The 13,002-nt window shown below is 33.0% G+C and overlaps 1 protein-coding gene across 39 annotated transcripts in view; it reads right to left on the bottom strand.

Annotated features, from left to right (window-relative positions):
- The window catches only part of LOC126694253 (disease resistance protein RPM1-like), a 397,275-nt gene that overhangs the window by 135,212 nt on the left and 249,061 nt on the right, over positions 1–13,002 (bottom strand). For 25 of the 39 annotated variants that reach the window (XM_050390369.1, XM_050390368.1, XM_050390366.1 and 22 more), the window contains 3 exons: positions 8,574–8,956; positions 8,169–8,216; positions 7,839–8,066 (listed from right to left, as the gene is read on the bottom strand). In XM_050390369.1, coding sequence (XP_050246326.1) covers positions 8,589–8,956 — 368 coding nt within the window. In that variant the 3' untranslated portion in view covers positions 7,839–8,066; positions 8,169–8,216; positions 8,574–8,588. Of the gene's footprint in view, positions 1–7,838; positions 8,067–8,168; positions 8,217–8,573; positions 9,641–13,002 lie in introns of those variants that run through there. The other 14 variants (XM_050390355.1, XM_050390370.1, XM_050390333.1 and 11 more) reach the window with 11 other exon arrangements.

Raw genomic sequence — 13,002 nt, 5'->3', positions numbered from 1 at the left:
GAACAAAAGTTTACTATTTTGGATCATCTGGTTCAAGATAAATACACTGGATAGCCAATTTTATATTTATCATAATGTCTTTTATGTTTCTTTTTCCTACTGTTAATTTCTTCAGTATTTAAACCCTTAATTTACTTGATAAATTTTATATGTTTCTTGTCATTGCATGAATAGCATACTGCTATTTTTGCAGGTTGTTGTTCCACAACAATCTAGATGCTGATGTTGACTACAAATACTGTTGCCACCTTGCCTCAGTTACCACTAGGTATACATGATGACTTTCTTCATGTAATCTAGATGTTTGAGTACAATGATTTAGTATGTGTTATTTGGTTGCTAAAGGTGCAAAATAGAGGGTTCAATTTTTTTTTTTTTTTTTTTTTTTTTTTTTTTTTTTTTTTAATAAAAAAAACCAAAAATTACATAACAAATGATTAGGAAATATGACTTAGATTTTTCTTAGATAAGCTGGTACAGCCCCTAGATTAGTTTGATCCAAGTTCTCATTCGGACCAAATCAACTTCAATCCCAACTAAATGTGGTGGTTTACTTGATTATCACTTTTAGGGAATTCAAACTTTTGGCCCCCCATATATTATGAAGATAAAGATTTGAGTGTGAGAGATAGAGGGAGAGACAAAATATTTATGTTTAATTTATTTCATCATTCCTTTTGGTGTCACTATTTGGACAGGAAATATTTATTATCTTTCAAATTCTTTTTGAAGAAAGAACTTCCTTCATATCGTACTATATGTACAAGTGCATTCTTTGGAGTTTTATTTCATTGGATATTTTGAAGAGAGCTTTTAGGTCTTGATTTTAACAATGCTACATAACTGTTTTGTGTATGCAGTGAAAATAGAGGGTCAATGAATGGGGCATAATATGCATACTAGATCTAATCTTGTGAAAGTTTTCTTGTCATTTCAGTACTTCAATGGAAAAAGGAGGTCACTTAAGATTGCTGAACCTGGATGCCTAGGTATTGGTGCCCAATTTTTTACTATTAATAAAAGTAGACGTATCTTGCATTCTAGCCATATGCAGTCTTCTTCTTATATATGTCATTTCGCTTGGTAAGTTTATTCTTTCATATCCCCAATTACTTGTTATCTATGTCTTTTGTGTCTCATGTTGTTGTAGATTTATCTCGTCTAATATAAATTATGTGTTCAACGTAAATTCTACAGATTTTACATTTGTTAGAATGTGAAAATACAAATAGTGAGCAGTAAATTTTATCTTTAATTCCTTGTTACCTTTACGTCATGATTAGGCATTTTCTAACATGCATCAGTAATACTTTGACCTTTTGCATGAAGGTAATGACCTTTACAGCCCTTTTAAGGTCAGCCAAAGTTTCAGAATTTTTTAGAGATTTTCATGTGCTTGAAATTTTAAATTTCAGTCTCACTTAAGAGTTGTCTTAGAATCAGTTACTAAACAGCTGGTTTGGAAATTTTCTGAACAAGTGTCTTGATACATTCAATGGTAGAACTTATCTGTGACTTTAGGATTATGCTACTGCATCTTTTTTTTTTTTTTTTTTGGGCGCAATCAGGTTATGTTATGCATCACCCTCTGATGAAAAGCAAAGAACAACAATTAGAAAATCCTGATAAATGTATTCAGATTATAAATGAAGTTATGGAACACGCATCTACAAACACAATTAGTGAATTCATTTGTATTTTTTTTCTTCATAGATGCTTGCAAATTGAGGTTAGGAAACCAGGGATTCTATGGATTCTTGATATTGCTCTTTTTTTGGGTTAAAACCTTTTTCTCTGCCTCTCTGATTTCTTCTGCAGAATGCAAGATGCTCTGCTGAGAAAACTCAAACTGTTACACGGATGGCTCCAAAAATTACTCACATTCCTAGTAATAGCTATTTCCATGTATCAATCATTAGTCAAACTACATTTAATATTAACGGAATCGCTTTGGCTAGCCAGACACAGAACTGCCTGCCTTATGTCATTGGTGGGTGTGAGTAGCTTGTCTGCAGTGGCATAGCAATACCCTGTATCATTGGTTGCTCTGAATTCATACAGTTGAAATTTCAAAGTTGTCTCCTTTTCTGCTTTTGTATTTGCTAAAATGGAGTCCTGGTACTCGCAATAGGTATTTTTCTTGGCTCCTTGGTATAAATGTTGCTTCAAGGATCCTTTGTGGGATTCATCAAATGGTAGTTGTATTGCTCTGTTCAGTTTAATAAATGCCAGCTGAGTTCTTTTTGAAGTTGGATTAGTTTTAGGAACCAAGTCATAATTTGGCCTGTCCTTGGCAACCAACGTCTGTCGCCAATTGCTTAATCAAAGCATTGTATTTCCATTTTTGTGTAATCCTTTTTATGGGTTTATGGTATGGGGTGGTTACATACATTTTCACTTGTTGATACATATAAATGCATGTTCACTTATGCTTTCTTTCTGAAACTCTGTGAGATTCGATATTTCTAATGGCATATAATGGTTAAACTGAAATTTCAGGAAGGATTTGGCCACAACTCAATGATGGTGGGACTTCGGATTACCACCCAGTGGTGATGGTCATGGTGATGGTTGTGGTGGAGGTAACTGGTCAAGTGGATTAATTAATTCTTTAAGGATAAGGAAAGTGAGATGCCTTATAGTTACAAGAGGAGAAAATGAAAGAATGATCGATTTATATATATATATATATATATATATATAACAAATTAGATAACTGGTACTAATAACGTTCTTTGTACGGATTGGGGAATGTCCTCAATTGTTTTTGTTCAGATCTGGAAACCCGATACATCATCCACAAAAGCCTCTACTGCCAGAGACATACGACTCTCTTTTCAAGCTATAGTATCTAAGAAACTTAGCATACAATGTTGTCAAATTTTGTTCCATATTTCTAATGTGGAATTTTCCATTTTTCTTTTGTGGGAGAGAAGAAATCATCATAGGAGTCTGTTTAATTTCTTTTATTTATTATTTATTTTTTTGCCTATTTCTGTCATTGGGATAAGTTCTATCTGTGATACTATTGAAAATTGTAGCTTGTGACATGCCATATATATGTAATATAGGAATTCATATTCAACAGATTTTGCAATTGTTCATTTGTTTTGTCTTATATTTTTCTCTAGGTTGCAACAGACAAAATATGAATGAAAATGTGGAGAAAAGGCCTCCAAAGATCAACCTAAAGCAGATGGATTGGATGATAAAGAGAGCAGAATTTAGTTTGGTTGATTTAAAGCACTCTCATTTACTTGTGTCACAAAATTCACAAGGGAGCTAAGGCAAAGTGTAAGGTGGAAGAACTGTCTTTGCTTGCCAACAACACATGTGAGGTCCTTCCGTTGTCAACACCATCAGAATTCTAGCCTGCCCCGTGGAGGTACCATTGGTACCAACCTCTCTGCGTCAGTGACTCACTCCAAGCTCAGTTGCTCTCTATTTCACATGGGGATTAAACCAATGGCACAGTTGTTTTATATTCATAATTCTCCTATTTTTTACTATGAGAATGTACTCACATGTGAATTTCTTTCATCTTCTAATCAATTGATATTCTCATCAATTTTCCCCCTAAATAAAATCATCTTCTAATCAAATGGAAATAATTAATGTGAGTCTTCTTAACTTCTTTTTCCAACAAATAATATTGAGTTTTTTTTTTTTTTTTTTTTTTTTTTTTTTGAGAAACAAACACACACACACACACAAGGGAGAGGGAAAGGGGTTCTAACACAAAGGCACACCACAACTCCACTCAAAAGCCATGGTAACTTTTAAGGGAGGGTGGGGCAAGTTATACTACACACAACACACTCTCTTAAGCAATGTGGGACAATTACCCATTCTTTTTTTTGAGAAACAAACACACACACACACACACAAGGGAGAGGGAAAGGGGTTCTAACACAAAGGCACACCTACGCTTCTCTTTTGTTTATTTTAGTGTCCTATTCCTATCTTTAATTTATTTGTTGTCTGTTTGTGCGTGCAAACCGTCAAAGTCAAAGTGATGCAACTTTATGCAAAACTTCCAAAGTGCTGACAAAGGCTTTTTATTTTCTATCTCTCCATTGTTTTTCCCTTAACTCCATCAAAGTTTGCATATTGACAAAGAATAATATTCTAAAAAGTACAAAATAAAGATAAATTCAAATAATTTGTTCATTGCCAAGAGACTTGTAGCTTAGTATATATCTTGTTTTCTTTTATAAGGAGAAATAGGATCCAAATCTTTATACTTGATTGTACTATTAAACTGCGGGTTAGAAGAATATCATAACTATCTCCAAAAAATTCAAAAAAAAAAAATCAAAATAGGTCATTCACTCTTCATTTATTATATCCACTGAGTTTAATAGTAATTCAACCCATGTGGAGATAGAAAATATAATTTCGCTTTCACAATTTATAGGCCATTGTGTTTGATAGAAAATTGTCTTTCACAAGACTGGACGAAGTTGTTCGTGCACATGACTATTAATAGAGTCCGATCTATATACAATGCGATTCAACCATATAGACTACACAGCCATCAGAAATAGGACCCTCCAAAGAAGCCCAAACTTAAAAGTTAAGAAAATGGATCATTGTTTGTGGACAGGAAATTTTCAATGTCCATATGCAAGCAAGGTTTCTGGGTTTAGCCAAGTAAAATGAGTAAAGACCAATGCCTCACCTTCTTCTTATTGGTCTATTAACCTTATCCTACCCAAGTAAGTCCATTAATTTGAAATAGATTAATTTTATGTTTCAAATTTAATGAGTAATTATACAATTTTTATCGTACTATTGGAGTATTGTATAATTTTTCAAATTAAATATTATAAATCTAAAAATGTATTCAAGACTATACAAATTCAAAATAACATAGCACTTGATACATTATAAAATTCATAAAATAAAAATGAATTCTCTCAATTTCACTTGAAATTCTCCTTTTCAAATTTAGATTAAAAAATCTTTGATTTCGAATTTTCCTGACCATACAACTTTTTAAATTTTTATTTTTTATAGAGGCATGAAGTAAAAAGTTTTTTTTTTTTTTTTTGGTTGGAAACGGTGTCGTCTCCTCTTTAGGGAGTACATGCGTTTATGAAACGGTGTCGCAAGACTTAAAGGGTTTCACGTGTGCTTCACATGAGATTAAAAACAATCAGTTTGACACATGTTGCATAGTGATTGGTCAGGAATTAGAAATAGTGGAGTTCGTTAGCTGAGTTGAATTGAACCCACACACATCACACAATCAATCAAATTGGGGCATCACAATCTCCTCCACTTAAATCCCTAACGTCCTCGTTAGAGCCCACTTTGTGGGGTAGTGTCTCTAAACCCACACGGGATTACCGGGCCGGCTTTGATACCATAAGTAACGACCCAAGGAAAAGCGTTAGCCACATCTGCGCTATACCTCAAAAGGACTAGTCACAATTGAGGCTCCTTGTAGTTGTTAATAAAGCCCAGTTCAACCCAGTAAATACCCGATATGGGACTCATCACACACCCACACACATCACACAATCAATCAAATTGGGGCATCACAGAACCTCTCTGCATTGGCTGCTAAATCGAGACCCATCAGTGACCCACTCCAAGCTCAGTAGCTCTCTATTTAAAATGGGGATAAAACCAATTGCACAGTGATTTTATATTCATAATTCTCCTAATTTTTACCATAAGAATATACTCACATGCGAATTTCTTACATTACTGTTAATGTTGAATTGACTTTGTAAGAAAATCACATTGTGTCTTAATACTATAATAATGCAATATATATTCTATGATACCCTGCAATCCAGTAGCATTTACACTTTCATGGCTAAGAGAACAAAGGAAAACATCCAAAATCATTTGGTAAATACTTGCATAGAAACTATCAGCCGTTAAGATGTTCACTGCGATAAGTAAATTTTTAGCAGAACTACTTTATGTTTCACATATTTGGTAAGGACAACAGACAAATTTCATGTAATACCCTTTAGAGGCAATGACAAGTTAATTTATGAACTCACACATTGACAACTTTTGAGAAAGAAACAAGGAAGATATAGTTTATAAACCTCGCCAATGTAAGGTTAGGATTTCCTTGCGAAAAAGTCTCCGATTTTAAAGCTCTTTTATGGAGACACTCATCATTAACTGAATCCATAGTGATTTTATACTAATTGAATTTATGTTCAGTTTATTAATTTGAAGTGGACTAACCTTTTTATCATTATGAATGGAATATATGGTAAAAAATTTCTTGTTTGTTTTTTGAGATGAATGAGATAAATTTTTTGAAACAACTCACAGTACAAGAGGTTCAAAATAAGCAGCACAAGCTAAATCAACAGAGCAAACTAACAATACCTACCAAACATCAAAGCTAAAACTGCAACAAACTAGGCAGCAATAGAGAAAACTACTCAAAACAGAAAAGACAACACCACATTGGTATGCCATTTTAGTCTTTAAAGATAGTTGAGGACATTTCCAAATCCGAAAAAATAATCCTGTTCATAACAATTTTCTAATTTCTTCTTTGGATGATATAGAAAGCATATACATACGATTTACTCTTTCACAAATTATAAGCAAATGTCTTTTCTGTAATTGTGATTATCCTTAATAACTTTACAAATTTGATGTTCACTAATAGAAAAACCTGAAGTTGGAAGCCTGGAACTACTCCCCATTGATCTCCTACAAGCCCATCAGGGCACCTTTGTAAATTGTATTTTCCTTGAGAAAGCGTGTGAAAGCTTTTATCTTTTATTCATAGCAGATTATTGGACAATGCTCTAATGTTAGGGGGAATGCTTACACATTGTTGGTAGCTATGGACAAAACCGATTGGTTACTAGGAGTGAATGTACTAATAAACTTCTACCAATGAGTTTCAACTTGCTATAGACTTTTTAAACTAACTATAGACTTTTTAAACTAAGTTCTTTATCAGCTAAATTAATCAAAACTAATCTTACATTATTAGATTTCATAAAGTTCCTTTACTGATATCAAATGGAAGAGGCTCATAATTCTAACATCATAACAAGATCACACTGTGAATAAGGCAAAAAAAATTCTAGTTCAATTATTATTATTTATGAATGAGTTAAATTTACTGAAACAAGATCACAGTGTCAGTACAACAAGAGGTTTCGTTCAGAAAATTCTGGAACAACAAAGTCTTTTAGGGGAAATATAGTCTAACCTCCAAGTTAGGATTCCTACCAAAAATCAGGATTTAAGATGTCAAAATCTTTTGTGGGAGACACTCATCAGTAACTAAATTCATAATGTTTAATACTAATTGAACCTTTTTCAATTTTGTTGTTTAGAAGTGGACTTCATTTTTATCAATATGAATGAATGTTGCATATTGTAAAAAAATATCTAGGTTTTTTTTCCTCAAATGAATAAGTAAAATTTCTTGAAACAAGAAAAACCATACAAGAAGTTCAAAAAGAAGCAACAAAAGCTGAATTTATACATCAAATTAATAACACCTAACATACATCAAAACAAAATCTGCAACAAACTTGGGAACAACACTACAGCAGCACAGAAAATTACTCAAAGCCAAAATGGCAGCACCACACTATACACAACATCTTAGTCTATAGAAATAGTTGAGGACACTCCATAATCAGAACAAGAAGCCTGTTCGATACAGTTTCTATTTATTTTTTTTCGATGAATAAAGAAAGAAAACATATACATCTAGTTACTCTTTCACAAATTATAAGCAAATGTCATTATATAGAATTTTTTGCTATTATATCAAAGCCATTACATGCGGTCATACCAATGAAACACTTAAACCATTCTAAAGACAACAAATACAATTCAACTAAAACATCACTCTTTTGTGTAGCATAAGTTTGATACAGAAAAGATTACAAATTATAACAATCCTTGATACAGAAACAATAACACATTACAACAATATAATGACAAAGGCAACAATGAATGGGAGAAACAACTACTTATGTTTTGGTTGGTTGAGAAAACAGCAGTATCTTGTTTGATCTGGCTCATGAAAATCCTTGAAACATTGGCATTTGAAGCTAAGCCTACAGTATTAACAAGAGCAATATAAATAAAAAGTTAAATGTAATAAAAATGCAACAAAGAAAAAAGTCTATAACGTGTGAAAGGAGGAAATTCAGGCTTACCAACTATAATTCATAGGCAAGTAAAACTTAAGCACTCAATCATCTTTCCTGTCCACAATAAACAAACTTGATAATGTATACTAACATTAGTAAAAGAGTTGTCTATAAATTAGAATTTGAACAATGCTTGTTGTCCAATTATTGCTTCATGCTACTCACAGTGATATCTATAAAATTCTTGATTAGTTTCAAGCTAATTGTCATCATAGAAGCAATTTATTTGTTAGAAGCAGTAGTATAAGAAAGAGGAAACAATGTTTATGATCATTTTCTAAGTTGAAGTTGGTTAACAAAATGGAGTAGTGGCTTATGAAATATGGTGTCTGTAATCGTACGTGTGAAAGACTTTTGGTAATTTACAGTAAATGTAACAGTCTAATAATAAATAAGTGGGTGGGGACGTACCTGTAATTTCATGAATCAACTGCGCAGACGCTTTAACAATGCTGAATTACCAAGTGTGTACGAAGTGTAGTTTTCTCCCTGAGTTCTATACCAGAAAGTGACAGAGGGAATATGCTTCACTTTCCCAAAATCAGGGCCTTCATCTGGTTGCAGACTAAGAACGAATTCGGTCGGCATTTCTGAAAATTCCAGTTTTTTGAGGCTTTTCAGATGGTGGATGCCAGAGGGCACCTCCTTCAGCTGCGGGCATTCTCCAATTTGAAGCCTTTCAAGAAGAGGCAGGGCACCTTCATCTATTATCAGCCTATTCAAGCCTCCAAAATTTAGAAACCTTAGCTCCTTGAGTTTCTGGAAGCTTCTTCCCTCAATATGTAATTGCTCACCTCTGTATCCATCGCAAAGTGAAAGAGTCATCAAATTAGGCAGAGATTGAAGGAACTTTAATGGATCTTCCATTAATCTTGACCAGCATAAATCAATTCTCAATATACTCTTGAGTTTGGGAATCCATTCTGGCAACTTTTCTAGTCGCCCATGTAGGCAAAGAGTTTGTAGGAGGAGAGGAGGAGAAGGCAGCGATTGCAAATTAAGAACTTCTTCCTCACTTGTTGCTGAAATTTCCAATGACCGAAGGTGGCCCATTTTCTGTATCGCAGTGCACAAATCCATCCCATTCTCTTTCTTCAATTTAGATATCGACAACTTCCTCAACTGTGCCAAACTTCCCAATTCTGTTATAAGGGTAGCGCTAGTGGCTTCAATTTCATAAAGCTTCTGTAAGGACTCTAAATGCCTAATGCCATTTGGTATCTTTATCCCACATCGAGAATCTATATTGTATTTAGTATCTCCGTTATAATTGTAGGCCACAAGATATCGTAGCTTAAGAAGCCCACTAATCTCAGCTGGAAGCTCAGACACAAGGGAACGTTTCAAATCCAACGTTTCTAGGTTGAGCAATTTTCCTATGGACTTTGGAAGCATTTGCACTTCTGTATCTCTTAGGCTTAAATATCTTAGATGGAATAGGCTTCCTACTTCTTTAGGAATACAATTGATAGGAGCACCTTCAAAATCCATCACTTTCATAAGCTTGAAATTTGAAAAACAAGTCATTAGAAAAGAATTGGGCACTTCATCTAACCCCAAAATGAGAATAGAACGAGTTTGAGAACTAGTAATACTTTGCAAAGGGGTATTTACATTGTTTTGAATTGAGATGCGTCGAGCTGCTCTCTCAAAATTTAAGTATTTCGACATTGAGACCAGATCAAAACTCAATTCCTCTGACCTTGAAAGAATTACCTCATGCATCATATCATGAACTCGACAAGTTCTAATTCTCCCAATAAAATCTTCCTCATCCACTTGAACCAAGCTTCTGTGAATAAGCTGGTTCAAGTAGGCTTGTGCAACATCTTCCAATGTCATCCCTTTCTTTTCTCTTACAAAACCTTCAGCTATCCATAGTCGAGTTAGTCTTGCACAATTAATAGCACAATCCTCTGGAAACATTCCAAAATATAGAAAACATGCTTTGAGGTTGTAAGGAAGATCATGATAACTGAATGATAGAATTCTTCTAATACTGTTAAGACGGGAATCAATTTCAAACTCTGAACTAAGACTATCAAGAACTTTGCACCACTCAGAGACTACCTTGGCTTTGGTTGAAAAAAGGCCACCTATAGCCACAATTGCTAGCGGTAATCCTCCGCATCTCTCAACTATGTCATGAGAAAACTCAGCAAAATCAGGAGGACATTGCCCCCTTTCACGTTGGAAGGCCTTCTTGCAAAAGAGCTCCAAGGCATTTTCAAATGGTAGAAATGGTTGCTTGTACACATAATAATCTAGAGATTCATTGTTGGAAGGTGCAACATCCTCATTTCGGGTTGTGATTATTATTCTATTGCCTTTGCCATTATTTGGGAAAGCACATTTCATATGGTCCCAAAATCCTATATCCCATACATCATCAAAGATTACTACATACCTCTGTTCACGTAAATAGTGCTTCAATTCTTCAATTAGTGATATCACCTTCATTGTGTCAAATTCTTTCGGAGCAACCTCCTTCCTTGCCTTGTAGAATTGCTTAATCATATCCCTTAATAGCTCCTCCATCTTGTATGATTGAGACACAGTGATCCAAGCACGACAATCAAAGTGTGGTGCCACCTTATCATTGACATATACTTTCCTAACAAGAGTGGTTTTTCCAAGACCACCAATGCCGACCACTGAAAACACCATGCGATTAGATGGTCCTTTTATCAACCAATTTATCAATATATCTCTATGAGACTCAATTCCCACAACCTCAGCTTCCTCGATGAAAAGGGATGTCACTCGAGGATCATTCCATGTGTCAATTACCACATCACTGCTAGATGAGCCTTGTTCTATGGCATTAAAGCCATATCTTTCACCACTTCTTCTGATGTCTTCAAGTATCTTATTGATACCTTGAATCTCGGAGGCTATCACATGTCGAGCTTTTAGGTTTATGGTAATATGAAAAATCTTCGGGAAGAAATATAAGCATTGCCTTCGCCTGTGAGGTTGTTTTGCAAAAAGAAGGAGGTATTTATCAATGACATCTTCCATGTGATAAGCTTCTTCCCTCACTTGTTTTACCCATGTCTTTGCTACATTGCTCTTTTCATCCTTCTCAGCCCTTATATCTGCATCCTTGAGAAAAGACTGAATCATTTCCATTTCACGTCTAATGCTTGTAACTTCTACATGGACACCCTTAAGCAATTTTGCTTCTTGGACTAACAATGGGATCAAATTTTGGATAACTAGGCTTACTGCACTTTCTGCCATTTTTCCTTCTTTCTTCAATCACTGGCCATATTTAAGTGCAAATAAAAGAATAAGTTATGAAATTTAACAGAAATTAAATCACATTCAGCTGTAAATGAACGGAAAAAAAATTCGTCTTTGTTTCACAATATTACCATCTCTCTCTCTCTCTCTCTCTCTCTCTCTCTCTCTCTCTCCATTGGCAACCTATCGTTTTCCAAAATTTGATGATGATTCTATGACATTAAATATGCATTATTAGTTTTTCTTTTTCTTTTTTTAATTTAGTGTTTCTAACTTGATTTGTTTTGTATTTCATTCTTCCTTTGATGCATTGGGTGTGAGAATGAGTGTTTCCCTATCATTACTCCACTTAATGTGGACAATTTTATTTATTTAATTTAGGCAAAATATTATATTTAAAATTTTCAAAAATAAAAAAGAAGTGGAAATATAAATAATTTAATGATATATATGGGGGATGTGGTTGAATTTAAATATTAAATAAAATGATATGGGAAAAAAAATAAAAATAAAATACATAACAATAAACACGAACTTATCCAAATAATTCTATGTAATATAATAATAGTACATTCTTATATACTATTTTTAATTATTTATAATGAAATATGATAATATTTAACAATCAAAGACATAAAAAATAAATAAAAAAACTTAAAACACAAAGCTAAATCTCATAAACCAAAATAGAGCTCTAAAGAATACAAAACTTTATCAGGCTAAAATAGAGATGTAAGAAAAATAAAATTAAAAATCTACCAAAAAATTGAGGGAGAAAGAGTGGGAAATAACCACTTTTCTGTGAGATAAAATTATGTAAAGAATAGAAGAGTGAATGATAAATTTATATTAAGAGGATGATAATATAAAAAAAAAAAAAATAAAGGAAGATAAAAGGAAAGAGGAAGAGTGATATCAAGGTAGAATTTTTGGGGAGATGAAAAGGTAAAGAGAATGAGAAAGGTTGAAGAAAGTGTAAATGTTAAAAAAAAAAAAAAAGTACAATTTGATGAGCACAATTTTCTTTTATTTGAATTTAAGTAAAATATTACATTTTTTATTTTTTAAAACAAAAAGAGAGAGAAAATATAAATAATTTAATGATAAGGAGGATGTGGTTGAATTTCAATATTGAGTAAAATGGAAGAGAAGAAAAAAATAAGAAAAATTAAAAGATATAACAATAAACACTAAATTATTCAAATTATGCTATGTAATTGAATACTATTTTTTTTTATCTACTATCTTTAATTTTTTATAATGTAATCGGATAAAATTTAACAATCAAAGAGCAAAATAATAATAATAATAATAATAATAATAATAACTTAAAACACAAAACAAAATCGTATCAACATAAATTAGAGTTCTTAAAAATACAAAATTTTATCAACCTAAAGCGAAGATGCAATAAAAAATAAAAATCCACCAAAACATTGAGAGAGAGAGAGAGAGAGAGAGAGAACCTTTTTGTGAGAGAAAACTATGCAAAGAATGGAAAAGAGTGACAAATTTATAGTAAGAGGGAAGAGATAAGAAGAGACAAATAAAAGAAGATGAAGAGAATGATGAATAGCAATATTAAAGTAGAGGG

Source organism: Quercus robur, chromosome 8 (assembly GCF_932294415.1).
Source record: "Quercus robur chromosome 8, dhQueRobu3.1, whole genome shotgun sequence".
Taxonomy (NCBI): Eukaryota; Viridiplantae; Streptophyta; class Magnoliopsida; order Fagales; family Fagaceae; genus Quercus; species Quercus robur.
The sequence above is the reverse complement of the archived record's forward strand: the minus strand, read 5'-3'. Positions and strand labels throughout refer to the sequence as shown.